We start from the raw sequence: 24,107 nt of genomic DNA, 5'->3' as shown, positions 1-24,107 counted from the left end.
ATGAACTAGTCCAAGTAAGGTTGAAATATCTGATTCATATAGTCCATGAAAACAGCAGGGGCATTCGTCAACCAAACGACATTACAAGGAACTCATAATGGCCATATCGGGTCCTAAATGCGGTCTTTGGTACATCCGAACTCTTAACTCTTATTTGATGATAACCTGATCGTAAATCAATCTTCGAGAACATACATGCTCCTTTCAACTGATCTAACAAATCATCTATCCTTGGCAGAGGGTACTTGTTCTTAATGGTAACTTTGTTCAACTGGCGATAATCAATACACAACCTCATAGTACCGTCCTTCTTCTTTACTAATAACACTGAAGCTCCCCATGGTGAGACACTAGGTAGGATGAAATGCTTAGTTAACAACTCTTCCAATTGTTTCTTCAACTTTCTCAACTCGAGTGGCGCCATGCGATACGGAGAAACGGAGATTGGAGTCGTCTCAGGTATCAGATCAATAGAGAATTCCACTTCCCTTTCAGGAGGAAGAGAGGTGACATCCTCAGGGAAAACTTACGAAAATTCACAAACGACAGGAATTTGTGTAACACTCAGATTATCGCTAGATTCCTTGGTAAGTACCAAGAGAACTGACTTTTCCTTCTCAAATAAGTAATTAACCATGCCAACCGTACCTTCCAAGATAATAGTTAATACATCCTTTGGAGTAGCTTCACTAGATGGAATGATAATCAACTTCTCTTCGCATCCAATAATCACCGAATTGGCGGAAAGCCAATCCATCCCCAAAACCACATCAACCTTCTTAAGTGGTAGACAAATAAGATCAATCTGGAAAACTCTACCATTCACCGAGAGCGAACAATTTTCACAAATCAACGGTGTCTCAACCACATCATCCATGGTGGTAGTAACCACCATAGGAGGAGACAAGGGAATTGCTTGCAAGCCAAGATGCTTCATGCACTGAATTGATACAAAAGAGTGCGTCACCCCACAATCAAACAATACAAAACAAGGATGATCATTGACGAGACACGTACCAGCAATTAAGGCATTGTTGCTCTTAGCCTTCCTTGCATCCAAAGTATAAACTCGATTGACGCTCCTCCCCTGCATCTAATTCTTATTCTGAGGACATTCCCAAGACATGTGTCCCTCCCTCTGACTAGTAAAACACCTAACTCCACTTCCAGCATATCTTCCAAAATGAGACTTCTTACACACTTGACATTGAGGTGGATGGTTAGGTCTTGCGTGTTGCACCTGTTTTCCTTTGAAAGCCTGAGATCTAGGCCTGGACTGGCTTCCTGGCCTCCCTTGGTTTCTCTGTCCACTACTATATTGATCCCTTTCTTCTTGAACTTTCTTCAAACTGTTCTCAGTCACATAGAATTTCCTTAACAATTCATCATAAGTAGTGAATTCGCTTTGAGAAACACTATGAGAAATTTCACCCCTTAAACCAAACAGAAACTGATCAATCTTCCACCTCTCATTCGGTGCGTACGCGGCTTATCTAGAATAAGCAGTCATATCTTCAAACTTCTCAGCATACGCAACTACTGTCATAGTACCATGTCAAAGCTGTTGAAACTCAAACTCTTTCTGAGTCCTCAAGGAACTAGGAAAATAATTATTCAGGAAAATAGTCTTAAAATGCTCCCAATCCCTAGGTACTCCTTGATTGGTCATAAGAGTCAAAGCACTCTCCCACCATCTCACAGTCGGACCTCTCATCATGTGAGAAGCAAACACAACCTTATTCTCTTCACTACAATGCACTATCTGAAAAATCCTTTCCATGCTGGTTATCCACTCCTGAGCCTTCACAGGATTCAACCCACCATGGAATTCAGGAGGATTCATGCGGAAGAATTCTCGGGAAGTACCACCTGTAGCTTCTTGTGGAACCCCTTGAGGATGAAAACCACCATTCCAATGTTGCATCATCTGTTGCATGAATTGATTCTGTTGTTGTTGTATCTGTTGCATGAACTGAGGCCTTTGAAAACCTTCACTACCACTTGGCGGTTCAAAGTCTGAATTCTGGGTTCCGGGTCTACCACGACCTCTGCGTCTGTCAGCCATGATCCTGAATGTCATACAAATAGGATTAAGTTGATCAGGCTCAATACTATGAATATAACACCAAGGACAATGATGACAACCCACATATGAGGTAGAAAGAAATACTTATAATATTTCATAGCTAGGTCAAGGATACGACCTGCTCTGATACCCACTGTAACACCCACATATAATATATGTCTAGAATACATATTATACATAGGGTAAAATTGGTACTAAAATACATAAGCGCTTAGCAGCATAGTGTACATATACATACATGTCCAAAAGAAACATAACATGGCACAAAATGTACACAAAAGTGCCCAAAATAAAAACTAAGAGCTAGATCATTAAACAATGATCCCAAAAATATCTACACAGCGGAAAAGCCATCCAGTCATCAGGTAAGCAAGATGTCACTCTATCTTGCCCTTACCCTTCACTTGCTCAGAACCACCTAAAAAACAATCAACAACATGGGGTGAGATAATAATCTCAGTGGGTTCCCTATCTTATGGGTCCACTCGGCTCTACAGGTTTTTTTCTAATCAATAATCAACTCAAGTCAACAAGGGAACGGAGACTTAAGCGATGGGGAAACTAAATCGCAATGTATGGCAACATGCACCTGAGTTCTCATAACTCAACTACGATCATTATTCAGATCACGAAACATCAATTCCCGAACGGACTTACGTCTAAGTCAGGTCTGGTTCTTGCATGCTTGTATGATTTGACTTTTGCGGTGGATATCGGGTCCTCTATGAGGCTTAATCCCCATTTCAAGCGACCGTCACCCGTATGGGAATCTAACCCACTTAGGGTCTCTTTCACTGTATGAGAATATAACCCACTTAGGTGTCCACCTTTCCCCCATGTCCGCCGTGGTTGGGACTCAAACCCAATTGAGGCTCGAATCATCAGTCTCACATCCCAATGCTTACTCATCTAAGCATAACAAATAGAGATGTGCACCATCACATAAAAACACACATTCTGAATACATGATCGGTTCCAAAAACCATCGGTTCCACAAACCGTAACAAGATCCATCAATCACAGGTGACTTCATTCACCACAATACACAACAATAACATGGCATGTTCCATACAATGCGTCTCATTATCAATCATGGCAACAATTCATCCACGACCTCCACATAAGCGTCGTACGAATGAATACCGTCATCCAATGTTATCTAAGTTATAAACCTAACTCATGGCCTAATACCAATCCTAGCTTAACTTACTAGATTCATCATGTAATTTTCACCATTAGCATGTATTCAACACAAGCATAGTATCACAATTGATTAATGGTTGGAAGAATGCACTTAGAAACACTTAAGAAATGGATTTTTAAGTTTTTAACATAAGTCAATCGACTGGTTCCTCTCACATTTCTGTTTTTCAAAGTTTGCAGAGGATCAATCGATTGATCCTGAGTGTCAATCGATTGGCTCACTAAAATTTTCCACTGTTCATAAATAGAAAGTTTGTGCAATCGATTGTAATACACTGTCAATCAATTGGTCCTACTAAAATTACATTTTTCTTCAAAACAAAGGGTTGTGCAATCGATTGGTTGTAGGGACCAATCGATTGGTCTTCTCAAAATTCCACATCTTCACTTCACATACACTATTTTTCCTTTGTTAATCCATTTCTAACAAACACCCACTCCTTCTTCCAACAAACCCATCACACTACATGTTCATATACACATTGTCATACGGTGAACTGACTTTGTGTGTTTTGCTTTGGAAAGCAAATGTCGCGGTTAGCAAGAGTCGCCACCGACTTTTCTTTTATCCAATAAGGAAAGGTGGAAAAGAACAGGAAAGACCTTAATTTATATTTTTGGGTTCGGGAGGTACATTATACAAAGGGAAGGTGTTAGCACCCTTTGTATCCATGGTTATCCATGGGCTCTTAATTGCTTAATCACTTATGTTTTTCTTGTTTGAAAAAGTGTTTGAGAAATGTTTAGAAAATGTTTTGAAAAGGAGAATCTAACTTTGTAATGATTCTTGAATGAATATATACAAAGTGGTTATCTCGTTTAGTTTTGAAAGTCGTTTAGAAAAATATAACCCGGCAATGATTCTAGTACGAATGTATACCAAGTGGTGATTTTCTGAAAGATGTTTTGAAAGGTGTGAGGTGTGAAAGGTATTTTAGGTTGTGAGTAAGCAATTAAGAGTTATACCTACCCAAGGTCTTTATGGGCATTTCCTATCCTTACGAGGGTAAAACTGTCCTTACTATTGAGAAGTAAGTAGTTTTGTCCTTTGGATGTAAAAGGGTCATCGTAGGGTCATCGATTGGTCATTGAAGGCAACAGTTGTGAGGATACCTTAGCATTCAAAGGGACAATCATCATTTAACCGTAGGCTACACCGAAGGGTCATCGAGGGACAAAGGCAACATTCGAGGGACTATGATGATTTAACCGAAGGGTCTTTGCTAAGTGTATCCCCATATTCGCGGGACAAGACCGTAATACCGTAATCGTAGGGTAACAAAGAGAGGTCCAAGATCACATATTTAAAGGCAAAGTTTTACAATTAATTAGTGTTAGATGCCCAAAAGTGCTTATTTGAGCTATCATATGTGGCATCTTTCACTCTATTTCCTTGCTAAATTGTCAAAACCACCTTTGTTTTACATGAAATGCATTACATTGATAAACGATCTTGGTACCTTTGATTTGTGTGTTATTGTGCAGGAAGAAGGCATGAAATAATTGAAAATGAAGACACAAGAAAGTTGGCAAAGGAACCAAAGAAAACAAGCATTCATCAGCCTGCTCGCTAGGCGAGCTGCTAGCGAAAAGCTCCAGTAAAATATCAATAAATTCGCTAGGCGAGCTGCTAGCGAAGGTGGTAGCGAGTTCGTTCAGTTTTGGTGAAAAGCGCAGCCAGCACTCACTCGCTAGGCGAGGCTCTAGCGAGTTCCCAGCGAGCATTCCAGTAGCCAAACCTCTCAACCTCGCTGGAGCGAGGGTTGAAGCGTGACCTTCGCTAGGCGAAGGTTCTGTTCGCTAGGCGAACATGACAGTCTGAGTAGGCTGTTTCTCTGGGCGCAGGGGCCTCTGGTGCCTCAATTAGACCCTCGCTAGGCGAGCCATTCTGCTCGCCTAGCGAGCATGACAGCCCAGTACAGCTCTATAAGTAGCAAGTGCCACTTTTGAGAGCCATACTTAGTTTTACCTAATTTTTCCACTTTTGTACTTTCTTAGAGATATTTTACAGCATTGTTCTTGGGAGATTTTATGCCCTAGATTTCATTTCTCTTCATCTTGTAACCATCTTCTACAAAAAGAAGGTGGATTCCCATCCAATCTTGATTATCCGACTTGGATGTTGATCAACCTTCTTCCGAAACTTGCCGACCAAGCTACCATGAAAATGAGTAGCTAAGTCATCCATTTGTCAAGGTTAGATGTAGGTGATTACTAGCTTTGTGTGTAAATGTAAGGATCTTCATGTGTAAACTCTTTAATGGTGAATATATGATGAAAACTTTGTTTCTATTTAAAACTCTTTGTGTTGGTTTATGATCGAGAGATGTTTACCAACACTTGACCTAGGTTTTTATCCAATCTTATTTGTTAGCTAGAGATAGTAATGAATGATTTTGTTCACCATAAGGTTGAACCAAAAAGTTGTCATTTTGATAGATTGTGTTCGAGAGAAACAATGGATCAAAATGGGAAAACTCACAATGTGTGTTCGAGAGAAACATATTGGGAGGACTTTGTGAAATGATTTATCATCTAAAGGAGTTTATAAGATTGTTGACCGAACAAATACATGCAAAGTGATCATCGAACCCTAACTTTGGCAATATTTCTCATTTATTCAAACCAAAACTTTTACCGCAATTTATTACCTTTTTATGCAAGATAACGTGACAACCAACCAAAACCCTATTGTTACATTGAGTTAGAATTAATATAACCATCGAACGGCGGTGATATCTTACAATCCCTGTGGATACGATAACAAAAACCCGACACGTAAATTTACAACTAACAAAATGGCGCCGTTGCCGGGGATTGTAAATTGATATTGCGAGCATCGCAATGGTTGCTTAATTTTTAGCTTTTGAATTTTTGACTTGTGCTTGTAATTTGTTTGGTTTAGTGTGCAGCTTACGTTTTATGCGAGGGCAAATCCCTGTGGACGAACTTCTTTTTGATCCTGAGATCGAAAGAACCGCAAGGAGGAACAATAGCAAAACGAGACGTAGGAGGCAGCAGGCTAGACAACGCCAAGAGCAAGGAGAAAGTTCTTCGACCACAAATCCACAACCATTCATACCAAACATGGAGCAGCCACCACCACCACCACCTATTTCTACTCCATGCATAAATAGTCCACGGAACACCGCTCAGTTTGCCAACCACACAGGAAGGCAAGCTGAGATGAAAACGGGAACTCTAAATTTATTATATGGAAGTCCATTCACCGGAATGGACCATGAAGACCCATTTGCTTTTCTCACAAAATTTTATGAGATAGCATTGGCTGCCGGAGTGGATCAGGCTCAGGAGCTTCCGTTGTTCAGACGATTATTTCCCCACGCTTTGCTCGGTAAAGCAAAGGATTGGTACCTAGATCAAACACCAGCCGTAATGACAGACTGGAACGTGTTAGAAGAGAAATTCATCGAAAGATTTTTCTCCCATAACCGATTCATGGAATCCAAGACGGCCATCTCGGTGTTTTCACAAGGAACCAGTGAATCATTAAATGAAGCGTGGGAAAGATTCAAGTCCATGCTTCGGAAATGTAAAGGGCATGGATTTGATGAATTGACTCAAATCCATATCTTCAAAAATGGACTTCAACCAAACTGCAAGACGTTGTTGGATGCGACCTCGGGTGGTTCTTTATTGTCAAAAAGTGCCGAAGAAGCCACAAACATCATAAATCGAATGGCTTTAAATGATCTTCAGAGTCAAAGTCGAGGAAACTCTTTGAAGAAGTCGGGAGTGCTTGAGCTAGGGACGAACGATGCCATCCTTGCCCAAAACAAGCTCATCTCACAACAAGTGGAACTCTTAACGCAACAAATCAAAGAGTTAAGAGAACCGTCAAAAGCTAAACAAATAGCTTGTTGTGAACTTTGTAAAGGTGAACATGACACCGGATTTTGTCCACCTCCCGGTTTTGACGAAGTAAACTACATGGCCAATCAACGGGACTATCAACCGAGACAACAAAAACAACAACAACAACAACAACCTTATCAACCAAACCCTCAAAATCAACAACAACATTTCCAAGGGAACCAAGGGTTCCAACCTAGAAGTAACTATTACCAAAACCAAGGTTATGGAGGTGGTTCTTCTAGCCGTCAAAACCCTCCCCAAAATCCTTATCAATCTCAACAACCGCCGGTTGTAACTTCTAAATTGGAAGAGACATTGACGCAATTCATGCAAATGTCAATGGCTAACCAAAAGAGCAATGACGCGGCCATAAAAAATCTAGAGACTCAAGTTGGGCAACTTGCTAAGCAACTCGCGGAACAACAAACCGGTCCTTCCTTTTCGGCAACCATGCAAACAAATCCTAAGGAGTATTGTAAGGCGATCACAACGAGAAGTGGGAGGGAATTGATGAGTGAGAATAAAAAAAGAGTTGAGAGAGAAAATGAGGAGGAAATAGTTGAGGAAAATATTGATGGCGAAGTGGGGGAGTGGAGTAAGGAGGAAGAAGTTGAAAATAACGAAAAGAATGGTGAAGTTGAAAAGAAAAAAAGTGTGGAGATTGAGAAAAATACAAGTGATGAAGTAGTGGTGGAGCCAGTAAAAAAACCTAGATGGAGGAGTTCTAGAATTGCTAAAGGAAAGGAGGTAGTGAGCGCTACTCCAATCTAAAACCTTCCTTATCCTCATGCCCCGTCCAAACGGGAGAATGAACGACATTACGCCCGGTTCATGGGTATCTTTAAACAATTGCAAATCAACATTCCGTTTGCCGAAGCCTTGGAGCAAATGCCCAAGTATGCCAAATTCATGAAGGACATACTTACAAAAAAACGGAGGCACACGGAACCTGAGACAATCTTGCTTGATGCACGATGTAGTGCCATCATTCAAAAAACCCTCCCAAGGAAGGAATCCGATCCGGGACGAGTCGCTCTACCTGTAACCATCGGAGACACCTACATGGGTAATGGCTTGATTGATTTGGGATCTAGCATCAATTTAATTCCACTGTCCATTATCAAAAGATTGGGAAATGTTGATATCAAACCTGCGAAGATGACTTTGCAACTTGCTGATAAATCTACCACTGCACCTTATGGAGTGGCTCAAGACATGTTAGTAAAAGTTGATAAATTCTTCTTCCCGGTTGATTTTATTATTATTGATATGGAAGAAGATGATGATGCTCCGCTTATCTTGGGCCGACCATTCATGAAAACCGCGCGCATGATGATAGACGTAGATAACAGTTTGATGAAGGTAAGGGTCCAAAATGAAGAGGTAGCCTTCCATCTGTTTGAAGCCAAAAAGCATCTCAATGATAAACATGATTCTTTCCGAATCGATGCCACAGAGGAGAAGCTAGTGGAGGTGGCAAACCAGGTCCATATTTCTAATCCTTCCGAAAGACCTCTTATCGGAGTCTACCAACTTTCGACCAAAACTAAAGAAAAAAAGATGGAAGCATGGTTGAATGAATTAGAGGCTTACGGAGAACTTGTCTATCATAAAGAGACAAGGGAAGGTGTGGATATGACCAATATAGTGGAGGACCCAAAACTGGAGCCACATTTGAAATATGTGTACCTTGATGATAACTGTGCTAAACCCGTGATCATTAGCAATAATTTGTCCGCAAACGAAGAGAATCAATTGATGCGGGTGCTGAGGAAGAAAGAGGTTGTCAAACTGGTAGAGGCCGGGATGAATTGTTCTATCGCCGACGGTGAATGGGTGAGCGTTGTGCAAATAGTTCCGAAAAAGGGTGGTATTAGATTTTATCAAAGGTTCATCAAGAACCTCTTGAAGACGACAAGGCCCTTGAGGAGGTTGCTCAACAAAAGGGATCCCGGGAGCTCAAACAACAAAGTAGAGCGCGGAAGCTACACAATTCCGCTTGATGCTCCTCTGCGAGCATCGCACCGTCGAGCTTAGCCGACGTTAAACAAGCGCTAGTTGGGAGGCACCCCAACATTGTAAGTATTTACTGTTTTTTGTGTTGTGTTGTGTTGGGTTTCCTAGTGCTAACCATGCTGTCTGAACATGAATTGCTGCCTTTGAAAAGGCATTTGCTGTCAGACTCGCTAGCTGCTCTCTAGGCGAGGCAGTAGCGAGCAGACTCGCTAGCTGCTCGCTAGGCGAGGCAGCAGCGAGCGCTGCATGACAGCACTTATTTAAATCTCAGCAGGGAACTCATTTTTGCCCTAACACAACTTTGCTGTTTTGCAACCCTGCTGAGAAATTTTTTTACAGAGCTCTCCACACTCTCTCATTTGCATCACTCTCACTAACACTCCATCTCTATTCGGTCCATTGCAAACCCTGCTCACTTCATTTCAATCAAATCACTGTAACTAAGGTTTGCCCTACTACATTTTCTTTTTGTTTGAACTTTATATTTCCAATTTGAATGTCAATTAGGATGAGTTGTGGTATGGGAAACCTTGGGTTTGCATGTGGGATTTTCGGTTTTGCAAATTGGGATTTTAGGTTTTGGAATTGGGGATTTTAGGTTTTGAATGTAAATATGTAATCCCAAATAGCATAGAACAGTTATTTAATTGATAAATCATTAGGTTCTGATGTTGGAACCATTAGAGTATAGGTTTTGGGAAATATTCTTTGAACATGCTGAAAACCCCAAAAACCCGTAAGGTTCGCTAGCACTCGCTAGGCGAACCTGGGGCGAGCGTTCGCTGCCACTTCGCTAGGCGAAGCAGCAGCGAGCCTGACAGTCTTTTGAAAAATGACTTTGCTGTCTAATCTGTTTGTTTGGTGTGTGTTGTTTCCTTTCATATTTTGCAGATGTGTAAGACCCCAATTTTGGCCCTAAGATCCCTCATGGCCCATATCATATCATATCATGGCCTCAAGGATCACTGCATGCTCTGGTTTCCCTCCTAGTGGGTAGGTTGCCTTGTGAGTTGTTTCTTGATCACCAAGCATGCTTTGCATTTGTATATCTTTGCCTTTCATATGTTTACTAACCAAAAAGTACAAAAATATTGTCAGTCTAACCTTGTTGCTTGCAGTTGAAGCAATCATCAGCAATTAGGTCAAAGACAGTCAAAAGTCAGTCAAAGCAGTGGATGGTGGCCATTCTTGCAGAATTTGGGCACCATGATCAATAATCAAGAGTTCATGCAACTTGGGACATCATTTGGAATCAAGTTCTCAAGGAATTAGGGTTTGGAATTCATCAGAAATGCTTCAGTCATCCAAAACCCTAGAAAAGTCAAACTTGGTCAACTGTGGATTTAATCAGTGATTTGATGGATAGAATTGATTTGAAGAAGTTCATTCATGCTCATATAAGCCTCATATATCATGCCAAACCTCATCATGGAAGAATTTGAAGTAAAATCAGAAATTTCCCAAAATAGAAAGTGGACCTGTAATTTCAACTGCCAAAAATGGAAACTTCTTGATCCTCAACTTACATCATGATACAAGCTTCAAATGAATTTTTGCCCAACATGAAAGTTGAAGATCTTGTTCTCCCATTTTCAAAAAGTCCAAGAACACCCAAATCCCATGTGTGGTTGTCAAGATATGATCAATTCAATTTCAAAAATTTGTGAACTTCAACAAGCCATATCTCATGAACCATAAGGCCAAATTTGGTGGGGTTTTTTCCTACAAACCACATTTTTCCTCCTCTTTCCAAAAATATAAATTTCATCCTCCAAAACCCTGCCAATCAAAATGGCATTTTTTGACCTATTTCATTTAAAAATCAAGTTTGACCAATAGTTGACTTTTTGATTTATTGTTTTTTCTCACTTTGGCCAATTGGGATTTGTTTCATATGGTATTTGCAACATGATCCAAGTCCAAATTCATGCTCATGATACCATCATATCACCATTTTGGCATAAGGTGCATAACTTGAAATTTTTGCAAATGGCTTCATTAAAACAAGGCAATGTTAGCAATCCTTGAGCAGACCAAAAACAGCAAATTGGAAGGTCTGTTCACAGCCTGTATCAAGCCCAATTCGTGCAAGAGTTACACCTCCATATTCACTTGTGCAAAACTTAGCAAAAATGCAAATCATTTCATTAAAACAAAACCAGTTTAGCACATGGATTACAGACCTTAAACAGTCATATTTAAAGTGATTTTCTGCTCATTTGAACCCTAGAGAATGACAGCAGCCGACCAGAAATCCTCACTCTCTCATTTTTTCCATTTTTGCATACTTGCATTTTTCTGTTAAAAAACTCAAAAGAACCCTTGCATCTTTGGTTTGTTCCTTCACATACAAAGCATTTGGAGGCCTTTGCAAGGAAAGAGTACTAGCTGTAACCATCATTTCGAGCTCTGTTATTTCCAAGCTCCAACAATGGCAGATGTGTTTTTGAGTTGGAATCGACATGGTTAAGCTCAAAGTCCTCGAGCATTCAGCATTTGGAGCTACAAACTTCATCTGTTTCATTATCTCATAGTCGAACAACAGCCATTTCATCACCTTGCTTCAGTTTTGGTAAGATTTCGACTTACTCCGTTTCTTAAACTATGCTATGCTTACTGTAGACCTTGATGTGCTGTTTGTTTTGAACCTTAAATCATTGAAAATGATTAACCATGCTAGGAGAAATCTGAGTCTAAAGCTTGTTGGACATTTTTGTTTTGCATGATTTCTGGTTGGTTAACTCGATTTAGTGCTAATGCTTGATGGATTTATGCTACCTGATGTTTGATGATGCTATTGATATGCCTGCCATGGATTTCTGAGCATTTTGATTTTTTATGATTGAATGGTAATGATGATGCTCTGCTGTTATGATGAACCCTAATTGATTCTCCAGAAATTCACATGATATATGTTTGGCTTACTGTTGTTTGATGTTGCATAACTGCCAATTGCCATGCTGTATGCTTGATGCTGTCGAATTTTATTTTGGATGATTACATGAAGATGAACATACATGTTGCTGTTGAAACCCTAGAGCCATTTCCCAGATTTTCTTGTTGGCTGCTGTTGTTCTATGTTGCATGAATATTACGGTTGTGTTACCATGTGGTTTGCATGATTTTGTTTGAGTTTCGTTTTGCCATGATGATTGATGAAGATGAACAAATGAGCTGCTGTTGTATAAACCCTAAGGGTTTTTGAACCCAGAAAACGTGAAAACCCGATTGGCCCTCTGCACTGTTCCATTGGCCATCAACCAATGAAAACATTCCGTTTCGTGGCCTGAAACACAGAGTTTTGATAAGTGACACGCTGAATTACAAAATTGCCACGCTGACCACACTTTGACTCACTATTCCATGTCATTTTGTTCATGTTGCTACAATTTGTTCATCAACTTGTAAAATCCATTTCTCCTTCATTTTAACTCCAAAAATCATGAGATTTTTTCCATCATTTTCACAAGAATGTCTAGTATTTTATTATGATTTTTAATAATTTTTTGTGTGGCTGGATTTTTTATGGTATTAAGTTTCTCAACATGTATGCTAATTGATACCTCTGGCCATTCCTTTTGTGAAATGATGAGAATGTATCCATTGCCCCTGAAATTTTTTGTGGTGAAACTAGACTCATTTATCTTTGTTTCCATGTAAAGATTGTGCATTTATCATTTGTGGTTTGCTAGATATGAATTTCTGAAGTAGGGTGTGACAATTTGTGTCACACCAATGTTGTGCATTTTCATGATTTTTGTTCATATGCTTCATGACATCCAAATGACCCCAAATTTTGCATGAATGATCTCTTACATGTCTAGTTTGTGTATGAATTTTCTTGGATTTAACCATGCTGTTTCCAATTTGTTTGTGAATTTTCTTCCATGCCTAGTCAAATGTTGACTTTGTGTGACACATCTTGCCAAATCCTTTGTGAAATTCTCATATCTTATTGAATGATCATGAAATTTCATATGTGCATGCTAGACATCTTGAGCTTTGCATTGGTGTTAATCCCATCCATTTCTCATATGTTTTCAATTTGTTATGAATTTTTGAAGTTGATACATGTTTGTTGACCTTCTTGGTGCACAATTGAAATTGTGTTGACTTCTTGATTTTATTTGACTATCTTCCCATGATCCAATTGAACTGAAATTTAATATGCATGCTATGTTATGGATTGTGATTGAGTATGATTTATTTCATAATTTTTAGAATTGGTTATGACTGCTTTTAAGCTTGGTCTTGCTGTTGACCTTTTGTATGCTTCATTTTGCCATGTTTGACTTCTTTGGCCTATGAAATGATAATGATGCATGATTTGATTGTGAAACCAATTGTGCTAGCTTCTTAAATGTTTTAACATGAATTGGGTTGACTTTTCTTTGCTGTTTTGACCTTTTCTTTCATCTTTGACCCTAGGCTAGTCCTAGTGGTCTTTTGAGCTTACAATTGAGTTAATGTTTCAGGTTAAGCACCAATGCCTCAATGATCATCCAAATTTGATTGAGTTGGATTATATATATCATGTGCTAACCCTTGTTTTGTAGGTGTGACTCATATAGTTGAGTCTTGTGCTTTGCACATTGGTCCCTCTGTGGTTGACTGTTGTTTATCCATTCCTTTTGTTTTAAACTGTTGAACTGTTTACTAATAAGTTTGACTTTTTCAGGTACACTTTAGTTGCTTTAGTTGCTTGCTTTGCTATTTAGCAATTGCTTTTGAGGTATAAACCTTTCTTCTTCATGTAGTCTGGAGACCCGGTCTGTTATTTGACCGGGCAAACTGTCTGAAGTCCTCCTTAAGAGGCAATGCCTGTGTGTGTTTAAATTTGTCCCAAGCAGGAAAAGTCCTTCAAGTAAGGCAATTGGTAGATCAAAGGGATAAGCAACCTATCCCCTACTATTCAGTGAGTCCTCTCCTTGCTCCCATTACATGGTTGAAGCATCGAGATAAAAACCCAAGATCAATCGAGTCAATAATGTGGAAAGAGCTCCATCTTTCTGAGCTCCCACACTTTCTTATATGCTCTCCCTGATCAGGGATAGAAGCAATGAGGCACACCCCTCATCTCCTTTTCATCTGCTTCACCTTAGCCTCTCAATGGCAAGGTTAAGAGCGACATTTACCTATTACAGTGGACTTTCATAGTCAAACCCTCTTGTGTGAGCCCCCTTGTTTTGGCTATAGAGTGTGCTGTTTTGATATTCATTGATTGACTGATTGCTTCATATACACATGTTTGCTTTCATGCTTTGTGCACTCATCATCATTAATTGCTCATTAATGCACAATCATCTCATTTGTCTTTGTGATATTGTCATTTGTTGTTTACCCATTGAGGACAATTGTAAGACCATCCATTGGCCATTGCTCCTATGATATGGAAGTGAGTATAAGACCATCACCTTGGCCACTCATCTTATCTTTGCCTAATGCATTTATTTGATTGTATGTGAGGAAGCAACTGTAAGTCCCTGCAAGTTGGCATTTGCTTTCCTATGATCACATGTTCCTTTGTTTACTTGTATGTGAGGATACAACTGTAAGTCCCTGCAAGTTGGCATTTGTTTTCCTAGGATCATACTGTGTATGTTAGAGTAAGCCCAGACAGATTGGCATCTGACATCCATGTTTTTACTTTCTCTGTTTATGTGAGGTTGCAACTGTAAGTCCCAGCAAGTTGGCATTTGCATTCCTGTGATCATATTGTTGCTTTTGTTCTTGTATGTGAGGATCCATTGTAAGTCCCTGTAATGTGGCATTGGATTTCCTAGGACCATACTGTGGAGTTAACCTAAGTCCAGATAGATTGGCAGTTGATTTCCATGTTTCATTTTTGTTTTCTTCTGAGGAGATTAGTATAAGACCATTGAGTGGCTTCTGATATCCTATTCTGTTTTAGGAGACTGGTGTAAGCCCATCTATTGGTATCCGGTATCCGCTTTTTATTTCTTTGCCTGTGGAGATTAGTGTAAGTCCATAGAGTGGCCTCTGATATCCCGTTTTGTTTTAGGAGATTGGTATAAGACCATTGATTGGCATCCGGTATCCGCCTTTCTTTGCTTTGTTGTTTATTATTATCCATTGCTATTCCAAAGGACACACTTGAATCATCTGTTATATGATTTCAAGAAGTGAACCTTCTAAGAAGTTTTACAATCCCATCCTCATCCATTCATCATTCATTATGTCCTAGACTTTTTCACACTTTATCTTTCAAATTTGACATAAGTGTTGTGCAAACATCTTCATGTTTTCAAATTAAAAACCTGGACTCAAGTCCTTGACCTTTTTTTCAAACTTCATTTCATAATACTTATTTGAATTGATCTTAATTATACTCTGACTTCACTTTCATAATCACAATCAATTAACTTCACTCATTCACTTGTTTTGGCTTTGTCCATTAATCTTTTCATGCATTAGCCATAGGTTTCAATTATCATTGTGGTTGATGTAAATCTTGCCTATCCTTAGTGAGTCGACAGTAAGACTTCCGTACTGAAAATAGGGCTAACCCCTCTAGTACGTCGAAGCTATCCTCGCATGGTGGATGTTGTTTTTGGTCGAGTGTTCTCCCATTGATAATGAAAAGCCTCAGTGCTTGTGTTTAAAATTGAATCCACCAACTTTTGGAAATCTTTTAGCCGAACTACGGCGTTTTGATCCTTACCTTTGATGGAAGGTACGTAGGCAGCGGGTTCATCCGTTCGAACACAAAAACCAATAACCCAATAAAAAATGTATATTCTTTTCTCATCATCCCAATCATGTTTGCACAATAAATATGTCATAACAAATAACAATCTTTTACAACAAGTGTGAAAAGGGCTCCCTAGGAGTACCTAGGACGTGATGGGTGCCTAACACCTTCCCATTGCGTAATTTACCCCTTATCCAGACTCTCTGATCTTTTTATTAGTTTTCTACGTGTAAAACTTCTTAGGCTTTTGTTCGCTTTTTAGCCAGTCCTTTGGATAAATAAAAGTGCGGTGGCGACTCGAAATTTCAATGTATCTCTTGCTTATGATTTAATCGATAGATCATATAGCGACGAATACACCGCTACAGAAAAGTGGCGACTCTGCTGGGGAACATCTCTCACCAGAATCCTTGGTGGTATTGCCTACTTTTCACCATTGTTGTATGATATATTGTTATCTGTTATATGACATATTTTTGTACAATTTGGGATAACTGTATGGATTGTAATGTGTGAATTGCTTGATATACATTGCTGTTTGCTTTGGTGATCTGTGGGATGAGTTCTGTACCCGAACTCGAGTGCACTCTAGGATAGGAGAATGGCATAGTCTTGTTGACTGGTGTGGAGTATTCCTTAGCCAGTTGACTTGCGAGCCCATTCACTTGGTGGAGGTCATGTTGAACTAATAATGTCACACAAGTTATTTGTGGTTAGGCATTATTCTTTCAATCATGTTCCGCAGAAGCCAAGGACCTTAGTTTACCAAACCCATCTTGGCCTATTTTTAGGACCGTAGTGCGGAGGTCGTTCAGATGTCAGTTCTGATACGATTGTTACGCGATACTACACTCATAAGAGTTTCTCTTGAGAATATTCTTGGAATACGAGTATTCGTTCCTCCGATAATATTCGAAAGATGGAACGATGATTATGGGAACCTCTGATAGAACATGTCTGGCAGGTTTAAACCCTAGTACACTCCCTTTGGGTGGTTCTTGTAACACCCTTCTAAATACCCCAAATTATTATAATTAAAATAACAATATATTCATCAGAGTAATTATGCCCCGAAGGGTGTCACACAATCATTTCACAAAATTATCAAAATGTCCTGTCATGCTCATTTATTTAATCAAAATAAGATTCTTTTGCATAATTCGCAGCGGAATAAAATTCAACTCAATGTAAAACATGTAACACAATACATGTAAATCATCAACAACCAATATTAAATCAATTAAGACATCCCCTCCCGATGTTACATCTATCAGAGCATGACCCATAAGAACTACTCTAGACTCCAAGCATTAGCTTCTACTCAACTCATTTCTCGTTACCTGAAAAATAGGCGTAAGGGTGAGTTCCTCAATCAATATAATAAGCATTATAGAACAACAAGTAATGCCAAGTAATTAACACATTAATTCACCCTAATTAGACTACGCATTCCGCAACAGTAATATCCATTCAAACATCATACTCAACAGTACAAATCTCCATCATATTCAATCATTAACAACACAACACACAACACACATATGATACTGGAATACATCCATTCATATCATATGCCATACATTCATTATGCAATGAGACTCTATGCATGCGGTACCGACTATTTGTGAACATATAGTTCAACCTCACCGTCCAAATCCAGGCACGGCTACCAAGCTCACTAGTCCCACTCATTTGAGACATAGTGACTCACTCACTAATTCCTCACCATGGGAATTAGCTACCACCCCAAATGGGCCATGAAATGCACGCTAATCACCTAGCATGCAAACATCAACAACAACAATCAAAATGATTTACTCACTAATTCCTCACCATGGGAATTAGCTACCACCCCAAATGGGCCACAACATGCATGCTAATCACCTAGCAATGCAACATCAACAATAATCAAGAATAGACACATGCTCACACTCTAAGCCATAATACAGTCTATTCACACATGTATACATTCACATCATCATGTATACCATCACACATTATCAACATAATTAATCACAAAAGCATATCATATCATGCCACATAATCAAACACAGTATTAGCACACTCTACTAATACCTATACCACTCAAACAACGGGAATTGACCCCTACAACATCATATCTCAGCTAAGTACATCACTCAGCCTAAACAACCAAAAACTGCACAACAACAGTTCAGGAAAAATCCCAACTCTGCCCATACGCGTACTGTCCATGCCATACGCGTATTGCCCAAACCTGGCCAACTCCATACGCGTAATGCCTACTCTCTTACGCGTATTGCGCATTTCCTCGCCCAACTCATACGCGTACCTCCTATCCCATACGCGTACGCTACGCGTAACAACTTCCCATTACGCGTACCAACAGAGACCAATTCACGTTCAAAATGCCATCTTTTCCACCCATACGCGTAAGGCTTCCCCCCATACGCGTACCAACATCTCATACGCGTATTGCCTAGTGCCATACGCGTATGACCAGAGACCAGAGCTCTCAGATCTGCAATGGCTTTCTCTGCTACGAGACCTATCCAATTCAACCTTCTACAGTCCAAATTTCACACACAATTCATTCATATCATCTAACACGAATCATACACTTTCGATTTCACAAATTTCTAACCTTTCTACCTCTAATTCCTACAAATTTCGTCAATTATAATCCAAATTTTTGTTCATCTCCAAAGTTCACAATTCAACATATATCATCCAATCAGAGGTAAAACAATGGTCTATTACTACCCAGTACATATCATCCCATAATACCCGTTAATCGATGATAAACCCCCCTTACCTGAGTTAATCCGGCAGCTTCCGAGCTCCAAGCTTCTCCTTCCTTCAACCTTCGTTCTCTGGCTTTTTGCCCTTTCTGCCTCTTTTCCCTTTTCACGTGAAATTAACCTTTTTACCAAAAATGGGATTTTTCTAAATTCCAACTTATATATTATTCCAATAAATAATTATCCCAATAATTATTACTCCAAAATAATAATAAAATAATAATAATCCAAACTTCAAATTATTCAATTAAATTAATAAATAAAATATTAATTTAAATTAAATAATTAGCTTAGTTTAATTGGGGTGTTACAACTCTCCCCCACTAAAAGAGTTTTCGTCCTCGAAAACATACCTCAATCGAACAACTCCGGATAAGCCTCCTTCATCTGGCTCTCCAGTTCCCAAGTCACATTGCCACCTGCTGGTCCTCCCCAAGCTACCTTCACCAAGGCAATCTCTTTACCCCGCAACTGCTTCAACTCTCGATCCTCGACCCTCATATGTGATGTTTCAACAGTCAGGTTATCTCTCACCTGTACATCATCTACTTGGACTACATGTGACGGATCATGAATGTACCTCCTCAACTGAGACACATGAAAAACATCATGCAAATTCGCAAGCGACGGCGGTAAAGCGATGCGATAGGCTACCTCTCCTATCTTCTCCAAAATCTGATAAGGACCAATAAATCGAGGTGTCAACTTCTTCGACTTCAAAGCTCGACCAACACCGGTTATCGGAGTAACACGAAGAAACACATGGTCCCCCTCTTGGAACTCAAGGGACTTCCTCCTCTTATCATGATAACTCTTCTGACGACTCTGAGCAATTCTCATCTTCTCCTGAATCATCTTAATCTTTTCTGTAGTTTGTTGAACAATCTCCGGTCCAACCACAGCACTCTCACCGGACTCATACCAACATAATGGTGTCCGACATCTCCTACCATACAAAGCTTCAAACGGTGCCATACCAATGCTCGAATGAAAACTATTGTTGTAGGTAAACTCAATCAAAGGCAAATAACAATCCCAAGCACCTCTTTTTTCCAAAACACAAGCTCTCAAAAGATCCTCTAATGACTGAATCGTCCTCTCAGTCTGACCATCAGTCTGCGGATGATATGCAGAACTCAATCTCAGCTTAGTTCCCAAAGCCCTCTGCAAACCTTCCCAGAACTTCGATGTAAATCTAGGATCTCTGTCCGAAACAATACTAGACGGAATACCATGCAAACTTACAATCTTCTCAATATACAACTCGGCTAATCTCTCTAACGGATAATCCATTCTGATCGGAATGAAATGAGCCGACTTCGTCAATCTGTCAACAATCACCCAAATGGCTTCAAAATTCTTACTCGTCCTCGGTAACCCAGAAACAAAATCCATACTGATACTATCCCACTTCCACTCTGGAATAGTCAACGGTTGCATTAGCCCAGACGGCTTCTGATGCTCAATCTTTGACTTCTGACAAGTCAAACAGGAATAAACAAAACTCGCAATTTCTCTTTTCATTCCCGGCCACCAAAATAACTTTTTCAAATCATGATACATCTTCGTAGCCCCAGGATGAATACTCAAGCCACTACGATGTCCTTCCTCCAGAATACTCTTCTTAAGCTCAGTAACATCCGGAATACACACCCGACTACCAAATTTCAAAACACCATTCTCATCAACTCTGAATTCACCACCTTGACCTTGATTCACTAAAGTCAACTTATCAACCAAAAGCATATCGGATTTCTGACCCTCTCTGATCTCATCCAGAATACCACTTGTTAACTTCAGCATTCCCAATTTAACACTATTGTGAGTACTCTCACACACCAAACTCAAGTCTCTAAACTGCTCAATTAAATCCAATTCCTTAACCATTAACATAGACATATGCAATGATTTCCGACTCAATGCATCAGCTACTACATTTGCTTTACCCGGATGGTAATTCAAACCAAAGTCATAATCCTTCAGAAACTCTAACCATCTCCTCTGTCTCATATTCAGCTCTTTCTGATCAAACAAATACTTTAAACTCTTATGGTCACTGAAAACTTCAAATCTTGACCCGTACAAGTAATGCCTCCACAACTTCAGAACAAATACCACAGCTGCCAACTCTAAATCATGTGTCGGATAGTTCCTCTCATGAACCCTTAGCTGTCTCGAAGCATAAGCTATAACCTGCTTATTCTGCATCAACACACCACCTAAACCCAACAATGAAGCATCACAATAAACCTCGAATAGTTCCGACGAACTCGGTAATATCAGGATAGGAGCAGTAGTCAACCTTCTCTTTAACTCTTGGAAACCTTCTTCACATTTCGAATCCCAAACAAACGCTTGCCCCTTTCTTGTCAACATCGTCAGCGGTAATGCCAACTTAGAAAATCCCTCAATGAACTTCCTATAATAACCAGCCAAACCAAGGAAACTCTTTATCTCAGAAACTGACTTCGGAGCTTCCCACCTAGATACCGCTTCTATCTTAGAAGGATCAACAGCCACACCACCTCTTGAAATCACATGACCAAGAAAACTAACTTCTTCTAACCAAAATTCACACTTGGATAGTTTAGCAAATAGCTTCTTTTCTCGTAGAACTCCCAAAACCACTCTCAAATGCTCAACATGCTCTTCTTCAGATTTCGAATACACCAAAATGTCATCAATAAATACCACAACAAACTGATCTAGGTACGGATGGAAAATCCTATTCATATACTCCATAAATACACCAGGCGCATTAGTCACACCAAAAGGCATCACAGAATACTCATAATGTCCATACCTTGTTCTGAAAGCAGTCTTCTGAATATCCTCAGTTTTCACACGTATCTGATGATACCCAGATCTCAAGTCTATTTTGCTGAACACACTAGCACCAACCAATTGATCCATCAAATCATCAATCCTCGGTAAAGGATACCGATTCTTGATCGTCACTTTATTCAGTTGCCTGTAGTCCACACACAACCTCATAGTACCTTCTTTCTTCTTAACCAACAACACTGGTGCACCCCACGGTGACACACTCGGACGAATGAATTTCTTATCCAACAAATCTTCCAACTGACTCTTCAATTCAGCTAGCTCAACAGCAGACATACGATAAGGAGCCATCGATATCGGTCTAGTACCAGGTACCAAATCAATCGAGAACTCAACTTCACGCTCTGGCGGTAATTCATTCACTTCTTCCGGAAACACATCAGGGAAATCACACACCACAGCTAGATCGCCAATCACCAGTTTATCTCTAGCTTCCAAAGTCGCTAACAGCATAAACAACTCCGCTCCATCTGCTACTTCCTCATTCACCTGCCTCGCTGAGAGAAACAAACTCTTTCCTTCCTCAATCTCAGGGAATATCACAGTCTTATCAAAACAGTTGATATAGACTCGGTTAAACACCAACCAGTTCATACCCAGAATAACATCAATCTGCACTAGCGGAAGACACACAAGGTCTATCCCAAAGTCCCTACCAAAAATACTCAAAGGACAACTCAAGCAGACTGAAGTAGTAGTCACTGAACCCTTCGCAGGAGTATCAATCACCATACTTCCATGCATCTCAGATATTTCTAACTTAAGCTTCACAGCACAATCCAAAGATATAAAAGAATGAGTAGCACCGGTGTCAATAATAGCTACAAGAGGAAAGCCATTAATATAACACGTACCTCGGATCAAACGATCATCTGCAGAAGTCTCAGAACCCGATAAGGCAAAAACCTTGCCTCCTGACTGATTCTCTTTCTTCGGCTTAGGACACTGTGGACTGATATGACCCAACTCTCCACAGTTGAAACAAGTCACAGTCTTCAACCGGCAATCTGCAGCTAAATGACCACCTTTTCCACACTTGAAACACTTCTTCTCATTACTGGTACACTCATGGATACGATGTCCAGCCTGACCACATCTGTAACACTTAACAGGAGCACTAGAATCTCCCCCACTAGGCCTCTTCATCCCACTCTGTCTCTGAAAACCTTTGCCAGCTGCATACGGTTTTCCACGATCAATCTGATTCTTGCCTTTCCTATCAACCCTTTGCTGATAGCTCTCTGCTCTAGCCTTGGAATCCTGTTCGAAAATCCTGCAACAGTCAACCAAATCAGAAAACACTCTAATCCTTTGATACCCAATCGCCTGCTTGATCTCGGGACGCAACCCGTTCTCAAACTTCACACATTTGGAAAACTCCCCAGAAGCCTCAGCATAGGGAGTATAATACTTCGACAGCTCTGTGAACTTAGCAGCATACTCCGTAACGGACCTGTTACCCTGCTTCAATTCCAAGAACTCTATCTCCTTCTTTCCTCTGACATCCTCGGGAAAATACTTCCTCAGAAATCTCTCTCTGAACACAGCCCAAGAAATCTCAGCATCTCCAGCAGTTTCCAACTCAGTGCGGGTAGCAACCCACCAATCATCAGCTTCCTCTGACAGCATATGTGTACCGAACCTGACCTTCTGGTTATCAGCACACTCAGTTACTCTGAAGATCCTCTCAATCTCCTTCAACCACTTCTGAGCACCATCTGGATCGTATGCTCCCTTGAACATTGGAGGGTTGTTCTTCTGGAACTCACTCAGCTGACGAGCAGCTCCCATTCCCACAACATTCGGATTTCCTCCAAGTACTCCAGCTAGCATACCCAGAGCCTCAGCAATTGCAGCATCATCTCTACCTCTTCCAGCCATCTCTATTCTGAAAACCCAACAAGCTAAACAATAAGTACTGATAGGGTTACACAACACCTATCCCGTACAGGGAACAGAATAATTACGACTCGACTCGACCGACGATGCTCTGATACCACTAATGTAACACCCTTCTAAATACCCCAAATTATTATAATTAAAATAACAATATATTCATCAGAGTAATTATGCCCCGAAGGGTGTCACACAATCATTTCACAAAATTATCAAAATGTCCTGTCATGCTCATTTATTTAATCAAAATAAGATTCTTTTGCATAATTCGCAGCGGAATAAAATTCAACTCAATGTAAAACATGTAACACAATACATGTAAATCATCAACAACCAATATTAAATCAATTAAGACATCCCCTCCCGATGTTACATCTATCAGAGCATGACCCATAAGAACTACTCTAGACTCCAAGCATTAGCTTCTACTCAACTCATTTCTCGTTACCTGAAAAATAGGCGTAAGGGTGAGTTCCTCAATCAATATAATAAGCATTATAGAACAACAAGTAATGCCAAGTAATTAACACATTAATTCACCCTAATTAGACTACGCATTCCGCAACAGTAATATCCATTCAAACATCATACTCAACAGTACAAATCTCCATCATATTCAATCATTAACAACACAACACACAACACACATATGATACTGGAATACATCCATTCATATCATATGCCATACATTCAT

The 24,107-nt window shown here is 39.9% G+C and overlaps 1 protein-coding gene across 1 annotated transcript; it reads right to left on the bottom strand.

Annotated features, from left to right (window-relative positions):
- Window positions 1–1,093: 1,093 nt before the first annotated feature.
- LOC127092070 (uncharacterized) lies at window positions 1,094–22,282 on the bottom strand. Its single transcript, XM_051030854.1, has 3 exons — window positions 21,108–22,282; window positions 1,692–2,069; window positions 1,094–1,415 (listed from the first exon to the last, which is right to left on the bottom strand). The coding sequence occupies exons 1-3, from the start codon at window positions 22,259–22,261 to the stop codon at window positions 1,094–1,096; spliced, it is 1,854 nt and encodes a 617-aa protein (XP_050886811.1). The 5' UTR covers window positions 22,262–22,282.
- Between the last annotated feature and the right edge of the window lie 1,825 nt (window positions 22,283–24,107).

Source organism: Lathyrus oleraceus, chromosome 1, assembly GCF_024323335.1.
Source record: "Lathyrus oleraceus cultivar Zhongwan6 chromosome 1, CAAS_Psat_ZW6_1.0, whole genome shotgun sequence".
Taxonomy (NCBI): Eukaryota; Viridiplantae; Streptophyta; class Magnoliopsida; order Fabales; family Fabaceae; genus Lathyrus; species Lathyrus oleraceus.
Note: the sequence above shows the minus strand (reverse complement) of the source record. Positions and strands in the feature narration are given on the sequence as shown.